Below are 19,655 nucleotides of genomic sequence, written 5' to 3'. Positions count from 1 at the left end.
TCCCTACTTCTTTCTTATGATTCTGTTCTATTATCCTGCCAAGTCACGCTTTGACTTCTCTATTTTTTTCAGACCATCCCTATCTCAATTCCAATTATTTTTCTTTCATCTCTGTTGTCACAAGCTCACCAAGAACACACTTCACCTTTTGCCAGCATTCTTTTCTGATCTTTTCCGAAATTAATTACTCAGATTTCTGTTTCTGCTCTTCTCTTTCATCTGATTCATTCCTCCTCTTTATTTCATTTTCCCCACTAGTCTCACTCCACGTCATTCTTTCTCCCTCTCCTTCACTCTCTCCCACTTCATCTTCAGTTCATCATTTCACTTTCGTCCTTTCCCATTCATTTTTTCATTTATCACATATATTCATTCAGTTATTACTTCACTCCCCCACTCTCCAATTACTTAAGGAACAACTTTATTTTCTAACTACATAAGCAGAATGATATATTCTCCAAGCCTTTACAAATAAATTTGTGAAAGGGAAAAATACTTTTCCTTAAGAGTTTTAAGGCTAACCACAATTTTGGGGTGCCAAGTTTGGTCCTAATTTTAATTTATTTAGCATGTGCTAGAACTCCGGCAGATTTTAACTCATGATATACAACCCAAATAAAGACAGGAGATTACTGATGGTTGTTGCAGATTAGGACTCTGCGAATTTCTTCTTGCTTTCTCAGCCCAAACAACAACAAAAGCAGAGCTTTTGTTTCTTACCACTTTTACAGTCTATTCTTTTATAAAAGCAAGCATGCAGAATAGACACTGCAGCTCTGCTGTACCAGACTCACGCTTGATTTACCGTTGTTCTGACCAGCCCATCAGATGCATTTTTGAGGGCTTCAGCATTCTGGTTTCGTCACCCTGATACTTCATACATTCAAATGGAGACACTCTAAAAAGACAAATGGGCATGCCCCAATATCAAAAGCAGAAAAATCCACACAGTGATCTAAGGACAGAAAAACTGGTATGGTAAAAAGGGCCCTGTCTTTGAGGAAATACATAGGGGAAACAAATCAATAGCTTGTCAGTTAGCAGCTTTTTAACACAGACTGACTTTCATCCACATCTACATTTGAAATGTAGAAAGCAAAATAAAAGGAAGCCATGACTCCATATTAGCTGGGTGAAGGACACACACGATACAGAGTCAATAAAAGTGACAGTACACTGAAATTGTGGAGGATTTTAGTGTCCCAGTGTCACCTCATTTCTCCAGTGTAAATATCACCTGTCCTGTCTGTGAAGGACAGGAATAGAGCTATTTTACTTCTCTGGGACATCTTGGACAGGTGGAGAACCAGATCTGTGGGACTCTCCTTTCTTCTCGAAACTATCCAGGACAGACAGAGCCAGCTCGAGGACACAAGAGACAAACCAGTTCAGAGCCACCCAGGATGGCAGCAGGGTACAGGAGAAGGGCTGCATAACTGGGCTGCTGGCAGCTGCACACTGGGATCCTAAAAAAAGCAAGGCCAGAAGACAGCACATGCACTTCTAGTCCTAATAACCACATTGCGGACTTGGTACCAGTCCCTTCACCGCACTCACCCTAAGCAGCAGGAGGAAGTGCTGCTGTTGGTTCAGAAGCCCACCTGAAGCAGCACAGCCAGGAAAGCCTGAGGGATCAGAGTGTGGTGCAGCAAGACAAGAAATGGGAAAGGAAATCAATTAGATTTGCACTATAAAATGCATGTAAACTGGAAATGATAAAGATTTGATGGTGAACATGGTTGAATATTGATATGAAGTATGGTGAATGCACAGGCAAGAAGGCAACTCCTGCATGAAACAAATGAAAGATCAAACAGAAAGCAGTACTGGACTTTAATGGGGTCATATGGAGCTCAGGAGACAGCTCTGCTTGCAGGGAGGATCAGGTCCTTGGAATAAAGACTGCTGCTGTGGGACCTCTCTCGTGTGTTACAGAAGACAAAATGAATGGAGAAAATAAGGCTAGGATTCAAGAGAAAAAGGACAGTCTCATATTTTAAGTTGCTTGAAACTAGGCAGAATAATTGGATCCCACTGTTGATGTTCCAGAAAGTCACTCTGCATGAGAGAGGGCAGGGCAGGGCTGGTGCATGTTTCATTTTCTGAGGACTTAGTTTGAGGTCTTGGGGTCTAACCTTGTTCACAATGACACTGATACATATTACGTGCTGAATACCCTTTAAAAAAACTCAATCAAAACAAGCAACAGATTGTGTGTGCCACAAACTGACAACAAAATAAGTGGAAGTCTTAGCTCTTACCTGTGTCTTATTTCTTCATCTGTAAAATGGGAACTAAGCTATTCCTCCTTTTGCTGGGAGCATCATGAAAATTTATTCTTGGATATAAATGAAGCAATCCTTTTACCACAGGAAAAAAAGAGGAAATAAGTTTGTCCTCAAATGAGCTCTCGACTAGTGTTTGGTAAGAAAAAGAAGATACAACACAATGAAAATGATAGTGAAATAAAATACTCTACACATCCTTGCATGAGCATAAGAATCCCCGTGCACTGAATCTGATAGTATCCGGCGGGAAGATTATGTGATATTCAACTAAAGTCTGTATCATAACTGCAAGCAGCTTGATAGTACAAAAAGACATGATACAGAGAATATATTTTTACATACCATAAAAGATTGCTTCATAGACCAATTAGAGAATGCACAAGCTGAGAAGCTACTCTGGGTTTGAGCCCTGCAGAGTACTGATTCAAGCTGTAACTACCAAAAAGCTCCTGTCAGGACAACCATGCGGTACTCCAGCTCACTGTCTCTGTCACAACACCACCTGCAGCCCACAAGCCCATTCCGGTAGCGTTTAATTTCAGAAAGGAGATCTTCATAATATAAGGATGTATGTTAAGAGAAAAATCAAAGGCCAAAGTTTCCTGGCAATACTTGAAAATATTGTAATAGAGACTCAGGATAAATGTATACGGTTAGCAACACCATATACCTATCTCCCAAGAGCTGATGCAAGGACAGTTAAAAGAGAAGCTGAAGAAGAATGTTAGAGATAAAATGGTATCCTTCAACAAGTAGATTTGAGTCCAAGCGAGAAAAGGAAAGAGAGGGAAGGAAAGAGAGAAAAGCAAAATTAATCTCAGGCAAGATAAATACTATATAAACTATGTAAAGTGAATAAAAAAATATAAAGTGAATAGAAAATATTTGGAGGAAATATAGATACTGAAGCTGCAGAACACATTGCTACTGTGCGTAGTGTTTTGTGGATGTTGAAAATACAAACAGATTCACAAGTGATTGCACAAATTAAAGGAAAAAATAATCCAGACACCACAACAGAATGCTGAACTGTGTGACAAGGCAGTTCCTAACCTACAAATTGCTAAAAGGACATACAGAGGAAGGGGAATATTGTCCTCCGCTTGTTTCAGTTGTTACAATCCTGCTGTAAGCATGCAGTTTTTCTGACCCCATGACTTTCAGTTTGTTTCCACTGCCTTATGGCTGAGAACAGTTGCTCAGTGACCCTTTGCTCAGGAACTGTTATTTTTGAAAGCTTGACATTGCAACCACCATAATGTTCTTTTGACATGATTTTGAAGCTTGGTATAGATATTACGTAGTCCTATAACTCTGCTGGTATTTTTCCCATTACTTTATGCAAACATGACTACTGAGATTAACAGCATCAAGAGTAGGGACCTGTTTTGTTTTTAACTACTGAAGCGACTGTCAATTCCTGCTCTACATAATAAATAATATTTGCAGACTATAAATAGTTAATATTCTGTGCAAAGGAAGTAAAAGATGCTGAATGCACTGTTCTCAAGTGTAAGCATTAGAGACAATCACTTCATAAGGCTGTGCAATAAGTGATGGAAATTATGGAGAGTGACATAGAAATATCATTCTGGGGTCTTTCCTTTCAGTTGAATTACTTTACAAGTTTAATATAATTTACTTTCCAACCATTAGGCTGTGTAAAAATTCACAACACATCAAAATGCTGTAGAAGCCTAAGGTTAATTTGAAAACTGATACAGGAGATTACCAGCAAGTTCAGTTCATTGCAGGTTTGAAGCAGAAGTGTTCTGTTGATTGAGCTAGGCAGCAAAGAAGCTAGATGGGAAAAACACGCACACAGCTTTAGAGATACAAATGTCTGTGTCACATCCCTTCAGAAGATGGTCTTCTCAGAGCTGCCCAGGTTTGTAGCTGCATTTCAGTCTAGATGACATAAAAATCTTGAACAAGGTGAGAGACCAAAGACTCACCAACTCTGGGAAGGCTGAAGTCTGCTCGCAAACAGTGGCAATCAAAACTATACCAACTCATACTGCTGTGACTGACCAAGGCACAGTTCTAGGAAGAGAGTCAGGCTTCAAGTGGATATGTGGGAATCACATGAATGGACAAGACAAAATTCACCGACAATAAATGAACCTGCTTTCTTCGAACCCCTATGTAGGCCATTAGCCTTCATCTCTTTTCAGGATGAGACAGCATTAGTGCTTTTGCATACAGGAGAAAGCATGGGGTGCCAAAATTTCTGCAAAGAGTGCAAAGCTACCTAACAAATGTTTTTGGAGCTCAGATGGCCCTGGCAGCTCTTAGCAGCTCTTCTAGTAACTGTAGGTAGGAACTTGCATGCTATCCATATGTTTTAAAAATGTCACAAATAATTCCTGCTAATGCCATCCGTTATTGGTTCCTCTGTACTAAAAAGTGTCAGTGACTCAAACCAACTACCACATGCAGGAAGAGTCCAGCATGTGAACGATCAAGCAAGACTTGAGATGATCCCTGTGGTATGAACCTGTTGGACCTGCCTAGTTCCTGCCAGACAAATTTGGCTGTTCCCAAGATGGCTGATTACCAACACTCCTAGTTGTGCTGGAGCTTGGGAAATACGGCAGTGCCCATTTCTGTCAAATCCATGAATACACATGCATCAGTAACAGACTCAAGTGCAAGGACATTTGCAAACCAACATTATGTACTAAAATACTGATCAATCTACCATGAAAGACTTTTTCATTAACAAATTTCAAAGCTGAAGAATTATGATTATGTTTCTACTAAACACCTAGCATCTTAAAAGTGCCTAAATGTTATCTAAATAGTCAAATGCTTGAATCTCTGATGCAAAACTGGTACCTGCTTCTTTCTTGTAAGATGGGATGCAACCAATTTTGGAAATTCTGCTTGAAATTTCTCATAATGCAGAATGTCGAAGTTATTATGCAGGTTCTAAAAGATAAAGAACATAATAAGAACTTTCACCTTGGAACTGGCTTTAAGATTGCTTGTTACAGGCTGAAAGGTATTGAGAAAATAGCAGGAAACACTCTCCATCAGAAACTAATAAAATCTAAATCAAAGCGTGCATCTACTCTGTTGTGGGTACCCAAGGAATATAAAATAATAATAATAGAAAAGGAACAAGGCCTGATTAATAATAAATCAAAATATAAAAATGAATTTAAAATCAGATGTCAAAGGCCTTGCAGTACAATTTTCAATAGCTGCCTTTTGAACACTCCCATATTTTAGGGTATAACTTAAGAGTTTTAGAAAATTATTCTATGATTCTATGATCCAGCATCCTGTTCTGTCACATCTTGAAGATCTCCAGTGATGCGGGTCCTACCACATCCCTGGAGAGGCTGTTCCAATGAATATTTGTTCTTACTGTAAAAAACCTCTTTCTTCTTTATGTTGAGATGAATGCACTTAAACACATAAGTTCTCCTTCCAAATCATTATGGAACTATTAAAAACAATCTAGACCTTTCCCATGCACCAGAGCCAAATACTCATGAGGCCACTTCTCAAAGAGGCTTGCCTACTTCCTTCTTAAAATTGTCACAGTCATCTGTCCCCATATTTGGAACATTTTGTCTGATATTGAAACCAAATATTCTGGGCTGAATGCAAATCAGTATCACCATGGTTTACTCTACAAACAGTTTCACAAAAACCCAAGTCCCCCACAACCCAAACATCTTATAGGCCCAGAGAAACTTATCAAGAAACGCCCTCTCTTACTCCTATAGCTGTATCTTTTCCACAGACAAGTTCTAGTTTCTCCCAAATGGTGAACTCCACATTTCCTAGGGTTTGCAGTATACAAAAGGCTCTAGCTTAATAGAAGTGCTCCAACTCATATTTGGTTTGTAAGAAGAAGCTGGACTGAGGTTCCCAAGTAATCTCCATCTTTTCTACGGCATAATACAAGTTTTTCAGTCCTTCTATAGCATGTTAAAAATATGACATCATCATCTCATTCCCACACAAGTAGACAGGGAAAAGGAACACAATTGTGGCCAAAGGTAAGAACAACTCATGTCCCGCAAGCAACACTGCTCTAAAACTATGCAGCACCTTAGGCATGCCAACAGAAGCGGACAGAATATGGGACTAAACACATTTCATCTGATATATAAACCATATTCAAAATTGCTTTTCATTGTGCAAAAACTTCATTAAAACAAAAGTACGAGGAAAACCAAAACCACTAAAAGTCACTAGGTGTTACATAAATTCTGAGCTTTCTGGTGCATGGCAGATTAAGCCTATCTAAACCAGGTTTCAGTGGTCCTACCTCCCTTGCCAACCCCAGCTACGTGGTTCCTATCTCTGTGTTGCACTCAGCATTTATGCCTGTGAGATCATACACGGAGTAATGCAGAAATCTAATGCAAATGACATCTAAGCCAGCCAAAAAAAAGCAGTCTCTAGCCAAAACAGCCCCCTGAACTGTCTTACCACATAATCACTGGTGCAAGGAAGAAGGCAGGGACAACATACGGTGGTAAGGGCAAAGAGGAGGCCTGGATCATGCAGCTGCCCAGATATAAACAGATTTGTCATTGAATGGTATCTGTTTAGTGTTTGCAATCTAAAGCGCACAAATAAAAGCACAAAAAGCTTCTAGAGCTCCACTTTATACTCATTTCTTTGTGTCCCTGCAATAACAGAACTTTTTAGTTTCTGTGTCCTCGTTTCGCTGGGATTAAATCTGTTTCCATTTCAACCTACAGGTCTCCTTTTCCCAATTCCCCTTTTCAGGTAGGAAGAGGTCTAGGTGACAGAACACCTGCCTGAATGGAGATGTTCTGGTTGTATCTGGTTAAGAGAAGAGGGTGTAATCCTGAGCAAATGTGCACAGACTGCTGATCTAGTGATTAGATTCTGCCTTAGCACAAAGACTTTCTATTATTCTCCAGTTTCATTACTAACATTCAATAGCTATTAGTAGAGTTAGCTGATATATATATATTTATTTTTTTTGAAATCACATTGTGACATGGACAGACTCGTCTTTTCATATCTGCCTAAGTCAGCACTGACAAAACAAAAAGAATTCCTTGCAAATACATGAAAAAATGGTTCATGAAAAGGGAGTATTGGGAAAAAGGCAAACAAAGCAATGCAAATTAAAGAAAAGAAATCCATTGGCATGTCTTAAAAGGCATGAACACTGTCAGCTAAAATTAGATCGTAATTAGTAAGGGATTTAGATTCTCTACACATAAGAAATGATACAACAACCTGCTAATTGGAGACAATACTATTCAAATTTTGCTGAGGAACAAAGCCTGGTACATAATTACGTGTAAGGAAAGGGAGGGTTACAAGAAATGTTGCAATCTAGTAGACTGAACCACAGCTGAGAAAAGGCTAAAACAATAACCTTGAAAACAAGCATTAATAAGCTGCTGTCACAGCACTGGGAGGATAAAGAAGAACGTGTTTGTTTGCACAGTGAGCCAAATTTTGCCTACAGGCAGATCTACCTTGCACAAGAGAGTCATACACATATGGTCATAGTATTTGTATTACATATGTGAAAGTGATAAATAGCTTTATCATTAACTACAGAGAAGCAAGACTTCACACCCTAGGACTGCATAGTACAAAAGGTCCTATAAAAATAACATTGTCATTTATAGCCTGTTTAGGAATAATTTTGACATCATGAGCTGGAAGAACTAATATGTGGTTGATTTTTCAAAAATTACAAATATGCATTTTTAAAATTATGACTATAGGAAACAAATGCTTAGATCTGGCTTCTGATGCCTGTGCTGCCATTAATAATTGCTAGTTGTCCCTGAGAGACAGAAACAGCAGGCAACCTCACCTAACAGTGATGTTGTAAAGAGAAATTCGTTAATACTGTATTTGTAGTGCTCTCGGATACCACAGTGAGAAGCAGCACAGAAAAGCCTATGAGGAAATTAATAATTCTGCATTCAGTGCAGGATCTGGCAGATGTAGAATAAAGCAAGCCTGGAGACATGCATTAAATATGAAGATTAAAAAAGATTCTAGCCATTACCAGCAGAAATAATACCCCCTGAATGAGCATTGTCTGCCTTAGCCATTAAGTGTTCGTCATATTCTCATTCAATACAAGCGAAAAACTTCTGATTAATGTGGTAACATTACAGAAAGTACCAGTCAGGTATTCTATGCAAAATACAGAATCTGATAATGTAATTAAATTCTATCATAAATATATGTTCTGGGACTAGTATTTCCTCATTTCCACATGCTTAATTTTGCCACTAAATAACACTCCCACAGTGCAGCAGTTATTAGCAAATGTACATTATCTCAGCACTTGGAGGCTTCTGTCACCACAGCTCTAGGTGTGTTTTGTGTTAGCGCAGTAAATCAATCCACAATTCAAGCTGCAGCTGCTAGGCTGCTTCTGTAATCAAGCTACTCTGGTTCACAGATAGCTCAAGAGTCAGGACAGCAAAGACATGGCAAAAAAAAAGGGTTAACAGTGGCGACAAAACTGCAGGTTAGGTTCACAGCTAGCTCAGGTATCTGTACCAACATTGCAACTGTAAGTTACTAATTTTATTTTCCTCTACCTCAGTTCAGTTCTGCTCTCCCAGCCACATAAGGCATTCTTTCTCTTACCCCATCAGCTCAAATCTGAAGTCAGATTTCAACTTTTTCCTGTATTAATCAGTAGGGATGGCTGCTGGAGTGGAAGGATGTGTAGGGAGGACTCCAGGATGCACCCCTGGCTTGCAAAGGGTCTACCAAAGCTGCTTGCTACAGTACTTCAGAAATGGGGAGAGGAAAGGGGGCTGTAACTTATCATGGTTCCTAGTATGAAAAAAACCACTGCATGAGGCAATATGGCTGACCAAGTATAGTTCTTCAAGCAACCACAAATAAACCCGTGCCAGTGTCTCAAGACTAAGACTTTTGCCTGGGCTACTGAAGTCAGAGCGGGCACACTACCTGAAGGCGCAGCGTGAGGTAGGTAACCACGAGCTTGGGAAATGCAGCATCCTTAAAGGCTCCTCAGCAGTGCATCAACATGTACATCCTGGGGCTGCCACCCAAATCATCCCCCATCCTGCCCCCAGGAACCAGCCTGTGGGCACAGCTCTGGGGTTCTGATCACCCAATCTGCTGCAAAGAAAGGCAAGGCTCTTCCACCTTCTCTGTGCAACAGGAAATGTCTCATGTTTAGGACAGCCCAAATTCAGACACTGCCAGTTCAGCCAAATGTGTTCTGGCTCTCCATATTGAGAGAGACTTGGCTGAGATATTTATATATTTACTGCTTGCTTTCCCATAAGAGGAACATTTGTATTACAAAAGGTGCATGGCAATAGTTTCCAAGGTAAATCTGACCAGTTGCATAGAAAAAAAATTAGTTATTTTCATGAATATACGTGTCCAAATGCTGATGCACAGTTCCCTTTCAAGGATTAATTCTGACTGATTGGTGAGGATTCAAGTGGCCAGTGCCTCACAAGCAAAGAGATCAATAATTTCAGCAGGCAGATCTTCCAGGATAGCACAGCAAAGCTAAATGAAAAGTTTGTCCTCAGCTAAGACTATGGTAGTAGGTAACAGTAATTCTTTCTCCAGGGGACATGAAAAAGGCTGATATAGATACATTTTCCATTTACTGTGTTATTAATATTACTGAACTAATGGAAATTGAGGTAGATTTTTTTTTTAAGCTAGCCTACTGGTTAGCTTCTAATGGACATAAGCAGGACATACCATGAATCTGCTGCTCGTACAAGGTCTGCTCATTTCAACATAAAATTAAGATAACTAAATCTGACAATGTTAAAACTAACTTCTCTTTCCAGGAATGCAGAACCAAATAAAGATTTACCAGCTGTTCTGGAGATAAAAACCAAACAACAAACCTAAATGCAGGTGAAAGACTGGCAACAGAGCTGGTAATCACTACATCATAATCAAGACATTCTAAAAAAAAATATCAGAATTCGTAGAAATAAGCAAACCAAAACATGGAATGGGGAAAAAAACAACTAATTGTGAGAAAATCAAGAAGTTATAATATTGATCTTTGAAAAAGGTCAACAGTACATAATGATAGCTATGATGACAGGATTCAAAGATGATGACAGGAAAACTCACAAAAATTACTACATAAGAGTGACTTGCTCCAATTCTTCGTAGCTCAGAGCACTCACATATATTGGTAACTTCATTTGAATATTCTAAAATTTCCTGAACAAGGCCTAAGGAAAACTGAAGCTAGTAAAATTGTAAAAGCCAATGTTCTGTTTGTTTGCTTGTTCAAAAAGCTCACAGGTCTGATTAATTCTCACATAAACTGAAGGAAGTGTTAATAAGAAACACGGCTCTCCTTACTAGCTTAATTTTTTGCTCATGTTTTTTTGAAAGAGGATAGTTTTTGATATTGAGTATTCGCAATAAATGACAGTCAAAGTATCTACTGCCAGGTAGATCAATATAAATGTAGAGGCCCTACCTCTCATCTCCTCTGACTGGTGGGAGCTTGGGACACTAGAACCACGGGGAAAAGAAAACATTTTTTCAAAGAAAGTGTCACTAACACTAATATTAAAAAAAGGTAATCCCTTACTTCACAGATGTCTGACAAAGCTGGTATATTCTTACTGGTTATCAAAGGATCGATATCACTTTTGGTTACGTAGCAGAAATAACCAAAGCCCTGGAATAGGCAGTGTCATGAAATGACAAGTCTCTGCAGTTACATTTAAATAACATAGCAGTCTTGATCAAAACATGATGACTTTAAAGGACCAGGACTTCCATTAGTAATTTCCTTTTACTTGCCCAGGCAGAAGATTACAAAGAATTTAAACAAATAAATACTGATTTATGGTGGTAAGGGGTGTTCTTTGCTCTTTACCACAGATGGATTACGTTAGGGTGCCACCACACATAGCAACTGCTTTGCTTAATTCAGTTTTTAGGATTCCCTTTAAGATCCATTGGGTAATCTGTGTCAAAAATGAACACCATCAAAATATAGAGGTTCTTTTTGCCCTTTTCAAAATGTATCCCACCCTTAAAATCATGCTTTTATCAGATTATAGAGATCATCAGTGTAATACTATGCAGGAGAAGCTTGTGCAACATAGTTAGACCTCCTAAGAGAATCTAGTTTGTTTCAGTATTTCTTAAACTCTCTTTGCTATTTTTTCACACAGTTTTACATAAAGCAAGTTTAGTCATGTGGTGCCAGTGTGTAATCCCTCTCTGGATAGGAATTTTAAGGCTCAAAACAACAATTCGGAGAGCAGGGACCTAAGAAATAAATACATGTAGCACAGAAAGCCTCGCCAGCTGGCTAAAACTGACTGATGGTCTATTTTTCAGTGCTTCAGAATAATCAGTACCATAAATGTTGTTTTATTAGTTTCTTTTGCCATTACTGAAAAAAGGAAGCTATCTTGTCCCACAAGGTATGACAGCAGGCTCCCAGGTTACACTGCCAACTGTTTGAACAGCTGTAATGAGTTTAATCATGGCCCTAATTACTGCACCACCTTTTAGACCCCTTTGCAAACTGCACACATCTCCAATTGCAGCAAGAGTTTCAGAATTTTTATAGCTATGAACCAGAGAAAGCTAAAGGATTATAGGGTAACAGTGCTAACCCAAGAGTGTGCGTTTTATACATCCTCTGAGTCTACTATTTAAGTAAAAGGAATATTACATGGCAGTCAATGGCATAACAACATAAAGACCTTGGTCTTACCCTTTGTTTTCAAGTCGTTTAATACCTTTGATTCCACGGGCAGTATGTCACTCACTAGTTTTATCTCAATATTTTGGGATGCCAGTTCAAGCAATTTTTCAAAAAGACGCTGACCCTAGGAAGAACATTAAAAGAAGAGGACGTAAGACACAGAATTGTTTAAACAGCACATCACCAAATTAAGATGCATGCTAAAATAAAAATATATTGTACAACTTGCTCCTTCCTCTTCCCAGACTGCAGTACTATTGATGACAGGTGACATGCAGAGAACGAAGTGTCCAGTTTTTTAATGCTGCATGAACATATTTTTACACTAACTTTCTTCTAAATAATTACATTCTGTTAAATCAGGATAAAAAGTGCAAGGAAAAGAGTTAATCACACTTCTTCTGTACCGAATGATTTTTTTTTTTTGTAAGTGGTTCTAACCATAGTACAATATAGTTTCAAGTGGTGCCAACGCTCACCTTTAGATGAGTTGTACCAGGAAGGAAAACAATAATGCTACTGCTTTTTCCACTGTTATAACTTTATTACTTAAGCCCTATTTATAACACAGAACAAAAAAAGAGAATCTCATACTGAACTAGAAATTCGTTAAAACAGAAATCAAGATATATGTCTCACATGAAAAATATTAAATCACTGCATTTTTCCACATCCAAGAAACAAAAAGTAGACCTTCCAATTGCACAGTAAATATTTAATTTTGAGATTCAATATTTTAACTTAAAGGAATATGCTTAGTTAGAAGCATCTAACTACAGGATGCCAAGAATTAAATATCCAATGTACCACTACTGTGCAGCATTACTACAACCACAGTTAGAGCCCGTTTCCTTACTGCCATTCCTACTACAGCAGGCATCAGTTATAACTAGTAGCCAAATACACAAAAACTTTGGGTTCGGTCAGATATCAAAATGCCTGCCCTACCTACGCAGCTCACTTGAGACTCAATATAATGCTGGCCCCAAGGTAAAGGTAAAACAAAAAAGCAAAAGTAATATCAACTTTTCACAGAACCACCTTAGAAAATTCTCCATATAGATTGTTACTTCTAAAGACTTTAAAAGTAACATTCTATTCCACAAAAATGGCCAATGCAAAAGCAGTATGGGGCGATACAACCTGACACAGCATGGACCATCAACACAGAGAGAAGCCCTTCACCCACATCACAACCAGAAGCAGCAGACAGGGGAGGGCCACCATGTAATGCCTGCATAGATCAACACTTCGAGCCTTGCTGGAAATTAAGCAGCCACAGAAATTAGCTCTTCACCCTGTCTACAGTACAGACCTACTTTTTAATATTCACTTATTTTGAATATATGTGGCAAAATAAGAATAACCATCCTCCTAAAAATAGTTTGCTCAAAATTCCAGAGCAGCCAGAGACTGCAGTGGGAACACAGAACGACTGTTTATGTTTTACTTTCATAATATATGCCTTGCTCAAATCCACAGCAAAGCTCCCTGCTCATCCTAGGGCTCACAGCAACTTCAGAGTCAACAAGATCCTGCCATAACAAAAGCATCAGACTCCAGCTAATGGAACAGGAAACCAAAAAGATGCTTTGCATGAAGCTCCAAATGCTTCTTGTACTCAGATGCAGCATTTCTTGAGGTGAAAAGGTGGTCTCATTTGTAAGAAATAACCTCTGTGATTTAACTTATACACCCCAGAGCCCACACTGAGTTGCTGCGTGAGTCATAGAATCATTTGGTTGAAAAAGACCTTTAAGATCATCACGTCCAACCATAACCTGTCCACTACTAAACCAGGTCTCTAAGCCCCTCCCCTCCCCACCTTTTAAATCCCTCCAGGGATGGTGACTCCACCACATCCCTGGGCAGCCCCTTCCAGTGCCTAATAACCTTTTCAATGAAGAATTTTTTCCTAATTTCCAATCTAAACCTCCCCTGGCACAACTTGAGGCCAAGTCAAGGAGTGTCTTCCCCTCCCATTCAACACGAAGCAAAAGGATCTTTAACTCTCACATCAGTGGCTAAGTTGGTTTTGATTTTTTTTAAGGAGAAGGGGGGCAGATGTTACCAGAGGTAAGAATTAATGAGGCAGGGAAAATTAAGGCATAAAAGGCTTGCATGACATAAATTTTTTATATATATATGTGCGTGTGTGTGTAGCTATATATCTAGAAACTGCTATTCAGAAAGGTTCTGTGTGTTGATTTAATTTACTAGGCAGAAAGACAACCTAAACAAAAAAACAAGGTGCCTCTGTTTATCTGTAAAACCTGATTTTGACTAGAAGCATAGGAAAAATCTGTAGCATACAAAAATAAACATGGAAAATACATTCACAAATTTGATGGCAAGTGATCCGCACTATCAATATGAATTAATGCATTAACTGATCTACTAATGAAATACTTGGAAAGTTAACATCTAAAGCTGATAAAATAATTTGTTTCAGGGGATGGTTCTTTGCATTTTTTTCCCCCCAAGGTAATTATTTTTAGATATTGTTACCATTTCACTTCTACTTGCACAAGGTTTTATTTACATATGATTTACAGAAGCTTTGATAAACAAGCCTAGACTTTCTCTAGCAATTTTAGTTCAGATAAAGAAAAAAAAAAAAGAACAGGGCAGCATTTCCTGAGTTCCACCTGATTTTACTGTGCCCTGATGTGACCAAGCCAGCATCCCTGAGGGACCACCTGGCTGTCTCATACTGGCCATGCTGCCAGCTGAACAGCCCATCCTACGGGAGAACACATCCCTTGGAGTGCAGCCCGGCATCCCAATGGAGACATCTTCTCCAAAAATACATCTCACTCCCCACCAGGGACACCACAAGCTGTGCATTTATAATATCCTTTTTTGCCCAATTATGGTGAAACCTCAAATTGATAAAACATTTAAAGCATCTTTAAGTAGTAATGGTTCAGAGTAGGAGTGTACTCAGCACAAATCCATGTCTTTATATGGGTATACGAACCCACCAGCTTGTGCCAGAACTGGAGAGAATTCCTTCCCTCTCATCCTCCCTCAGCAAGCGTTCACACACACACAAGGCTTAGTCTAGATGTTCTAAGCAACTATCAAAAATTCACAGCTTGCTTTTAAAATCCTATACGTACTATAGTGAAGTAGGGTACTGGATATTCTTCCTTCATTGTTAAAGAACCTGGCCTCCTTACTCATTAATATTAGTATGAAACTCAGTTTCTGTACTTTCTGACATGTTTACTTGCAATTTTACTGTTTCGTGCTACGAAAAGGAAAAAAGACGGGACAGAAGGTCTGAAGAGTTTTGTCACTGCTGTCAGCACACTCGAAACGCTGCTGCTGAATGCCAACCCTCGTGCTGTCATTCAGACCACAGTCTCTTTGCCAGACAATGTCAGGCTGCAGCGCGACTATGTGACAGTGATCAGAATCATTTCGATATACTCAGTTTGGGAGAAAGAATTAATTTTTATTATTAAAATAAGTTAGTTATCATTACCAAAAGGCCTCCAGATTGCCCCCAAAGCAATTTCTTAGCAGTCACTAGGCAGACTGATCCTGGTCTGTCTGATTTCCCTTGCCTGCTGTTGCTCTTTATCAGCATGCATTCCTCATTAAAAATAAAATAGGGGAGATATGAACACAAAAATACTGTATTTATTTAAGTACTCTAAAATTAAATTTTCAGTAACTTAGATTCCTACAGTTCAGATAAGATTTACCTTTTTGTTTCCACAGAAATAAAACCGGTTACTTCCAGAATTTTCTTGGGGATTTATTCGATTTAATTCTACTAATATTTTAAATAGCTGTCCTATGATCAAGCCTTTAGATATATCTATAAAACATCACTAAAATTATAGCATGTTGGCAGAAACCAATAGAGCAAACAAATCAAGAAACCCTAAATTTAACTCTGCCATTTAAAGCAGAACAGAGAAACTCAAACACTCTCCTCAAATTCTTCCAGCAAAATAGCTAACAAAAAGAGAGGGAATGTCAATTTTTGGAATTTCACTCAGAGCTTAAAAATGCTTTCACTTCAAAAACTCTGTTTTTATTTCTTTTCTATGCCTCAGTCTGTACTAGCTGCATCTGGAAATACCAGCACTTGAAGAGATGTCTGTGAAAAGATGTGCTTACAGAAAAGAAAATACTCTACAATCTCTATAGCTGACTTCTGCACTGTAACTGTGGCAAGATCAATAAACCACGCTGGTGTTAATCCTTATTTGTTAAACTTAAAATTAAATTTGTGAGGAAGGACTTGCTGGAACTATAAAAGGCAACTCTCAGTTAAAGTTTCTAAACACGGGATGAGCCAGAGGAAAGGAATTGTGAAAAATCATGAAATTGGCACGATCTTAAGCTCACCTCTCTCTTCACTGCAAATGAATTAAGAGCTATCCTCAACATGTCTGTTTCCATCGTCCTTCAACACTCTAAACAGCAGATTGCCACTGGAGAAGTCACATGTTCACGTTCCACAAAAAATCTCAAAGCCTCTGCATGACAACTGCCCTGCCAGCTTGAAAATGCACACAGGTGACAACACTAGGTCCCAAATAACACATGGTTTTCTTCTGAATGAGAAAAGCAAGTGTAGAAAGCTTAGTCGGGACTTTGCCAAGCAAATATTGCTTTACTTGAACATCTAAGCCATGGAAGCGCGCACAACATTGCAGCATCCTGTCTTTGCTCTCGAGACCCCAATTTCACCAGACTCGTGGACTCGGGCAGCTGAGCCCAGCAGTGGTGAGCTGGGCAGCTCAGTCAGCCAGGGCTGGTTATATATTCAGATGGACATGCAGGCATGTGTGTATGTGTGGGTATACATATGCATGTATGTGTGCATGTAACTACATAAACACATATACAGAGAACAAAGCTAAACTTAGCCACTAATTAAGAAAAAGCAATCTAGTCTACTCAGCTTTTCTCTTTCACAAATCCACGTCTGTTGAAACGCTCTTGTACAGAACCTAGCTTTGCAATGTGCCTTGAATATTCATAAAATGAAAATTGCTAGTTATAGAGCAGGATGTGGGTCCATATGGAAAATGGTAACGACCTTAGTTTCTGATAAAACAAGAATCATTCAAGGAACAACTAGAACTCCCTCACTAAGTGCCACAACACCTGGACACATCTGGCATCTCACCCCCTTAGCTTTCATAATGCTTCTGCCATTTTGGGGTGAATATCCCTGAACTCAAATTGTAAAGACACTTGACTCATATTTCCAAAACTTACTAGATTAAAATTATTGAATCTTCTCTGAAATTTCACTTTAATTTTACAAGTGGAGAAGGCAGACGTAACGATACAAGTTCTCTCCCTTCCCTTTCCCACACTAAGCTTGGTGTACATTCTCTGGGGCAAGGATTTGCTAAGAAATGCTGCCTCTCAGCAATTTCTTTAGCTACCAGACTGGCCAATAACACTGCCACATTTTAGGCTGAATAGACAAGCTCAACAGAAAGATCCATCAGCTGCTCAGCCCACACTGATGTACAAATGAGGAAATGACTGGAATATTAATTGCCTTTAAACATAAGTAATTACTCACTTTTGTAAGATGACTAGCAGGCAGACACAGATAACTAGAATAGAATATTATGAAAAATGTTTCACTTTTCTGGCTCTAACAGTGTATTTGAGGATGAAACAGCAAATCCACTTCTTGGATGTCTCTTCGTCCTTTCCCTGCTCTGACATTAGGCAATATCTTACAGTTTTTACTTTGCATAAGAATGTGAAACAGTGAATGAAGTTGATGCTTAACTACTGAAATCCCAATTTCCAGTTTGCTATTTTTGTCCTCTCTTTTGGATTTGTTAGGCTCCACTGGTTTCAAGGCAAATGACATGTTGAATTTTTTTCAGACAAAACATTTTTAAAAGATTCATGCACATACCAACTCATGCACATCCTAAAAACATCTAAGGCACTATCTCTTTGAATTCATCTGCTTGAATGACAGTACATGGGTTTGAAGTTTCTTGGGCAATAAATTTAAATAAAGTTCAGCTGCATAATTATATTGTGAAAAATCTCAATATTTTGATATTCAACAAATTTATTCACAAACCACATTCCAATATTTATAAGCATTCTAAAAAGAAGGGTTTGCACTACATTTTCCATTTGGCTGCTCACCTCAGATTTTCACTCTTTTAAATGGACACACAGCAGATTTATTCTGAAGAAACGTTAATGTATGCCATTCAACTCGGCTACAGGCTCTTTCAAAAGAAGTAGAACCCAGTTCATGACTGGAAAACAGAGGCTATTTCCAGTACTATCTTTAGTTGCTCAGAATACCACTCTTTGTCTATCATCTACCAAAAGGTTTTTTTGGTTTTTTTTTCTTTACTGCACAGCAACAACAGAGCTAGAGAGGAAAGTGAAGAGTTTATGACATAATATAATAAAGTTGATTCCTTACAGTTATCCGGCCGTCATTTTAACCCCATTTCATGTCAGCTGAGCTGCTTCTTTCACTAAAAAAACCCCATTTGGTGGAAAAGATGAGCTACTCTCAGCCTATCAATTCTTTGATAATTTCACAAGTGATGCTAAGCGCAAACCTGCCCTTATCATATTTCTAAGAGGACTGCTCTCAAGAATAAAGTGTCTGTTGGCAAAGCATCATTGTAATGCATGTCTGCCTCCTCCACTATGATTTATGATTTTCCTACTATTGCTCTTAATTGCAGAAGTCTTGAGCACCTCTTCCTCCCAAGCTTCATTTTGATAAGGTATGAGAAATCATCTGATACTACATTGTTCTTTTTAAAGTGCAATTCTATCCATTTATTTGGCTGCAGAATGAATCTACACATGCTTGCGGTTCATCAGCTGCACCAAACAGAAAATACGTACATAGATTTGTGGGTATTCCTAAATTACGGATGTGTTAATATAGGCACAATTTTGCAGGTTTCTTAAGATTACACAATGATGTCCTTTCCTAAGATGGAAGTGATATGAATATGTGTCAGATGTGTCCTCTAGCCCAAGCATGCCACCACTCTCAGAAAACTACTGTATTGGCAGGAAAATCCCCATACGAAAATGCTTTTTAGACTAACTACCCAAACAAATCGGTCTGCTACAGGGACTGGCTGTAGTTCTAGAAAAATTATCAGGGAAACAAGAAGAACAGATTGGTCAAGTCCCACCCTTCTGTTAGGCTAGAACATACCTGGCATGCTGATGGATGGCTGTGATTGAGGTCCCACTGGGAAGACACTATGTCAACAGACTTTTCAGCCATATTAAGCAAATTCATCCAGCCTTGGAAAAGAGACAAATGGGATGGTGCACTGTCTGAATAGTTGATCCCTTCAGGAATATTTTCCACAAGAGCAACCCTGAGAATAGATAAGGAAAAAATAACCACTTAGCAAAAGCACTTTTCTGTATTTAAAAGTTCCAAGTGTAAAGAATGTCAGGTTTGGGGCCTATGGTTCAACATCTGCTTCCAGAGGCTCTCAGCAGTGTGCCACCCCACTTTGATGTTGCTGACTGTCATGCTCCATGCTTCCCAAAACAATAAAATGCGGAAATGTCCTATTGTTAATGCAGCAAAGCCAATTAAGCAAAGTTCACTGCAACATGGAAAAGCTTACTTACAAAAACCTAAGTGGGAATCA

The 19,655-nt window shown here is 38.8% G+C and overlaps 1 protein-coding gene across 1 annotated transcript in view; it reads right to left on the bottom strand.

Moving 5' to 3' along the window:
- PLD5 (phospholipase D family, member 5) overlaps positions 1-19,373 on the bottom strand; it is a gene marked incomplete at its 5' end in the record, with an annotated part of 60,139 nt that extends 40,766 nt beyond the window's left edge. Inside the window, 2 exons of the mRNA XM_010183008.1 lie at positions 12,016-12,130; positions 19,205-19,373. Coding sequence (XP_010181310.1) covers positions 12,016-12,130; positions 19,205-19,373 — 284 coding nt within the window. The remainder of the gene's footprint in view (positions 1-12,015; positions 12,131-19,204) is intronic.
- Between the last annotated feature and the right edge of the window lie 282 nt (positions 19,374-19,655).

This window comes from Mesitornis unicolor, unplaced genomic scaffold (genome assembly GCF_000695765.1).
Source record: "Mesitornis unicolor isolate BGI_N332 unplaced genomic scaffold, ASM69576v1 scaffold9490, whole genome shotgun sequence".
In the NCBI taxonomy this organism is placed as follows: Eukaryota; Metazoa; Chordata; class Aves; order Mesitornithiformes; family Mesitornithidae; genus Mesitornis; species Mesitornis unicolor.
This window is presented reverse-complemented; position numbering and strand designations above follow the sequence as displayed.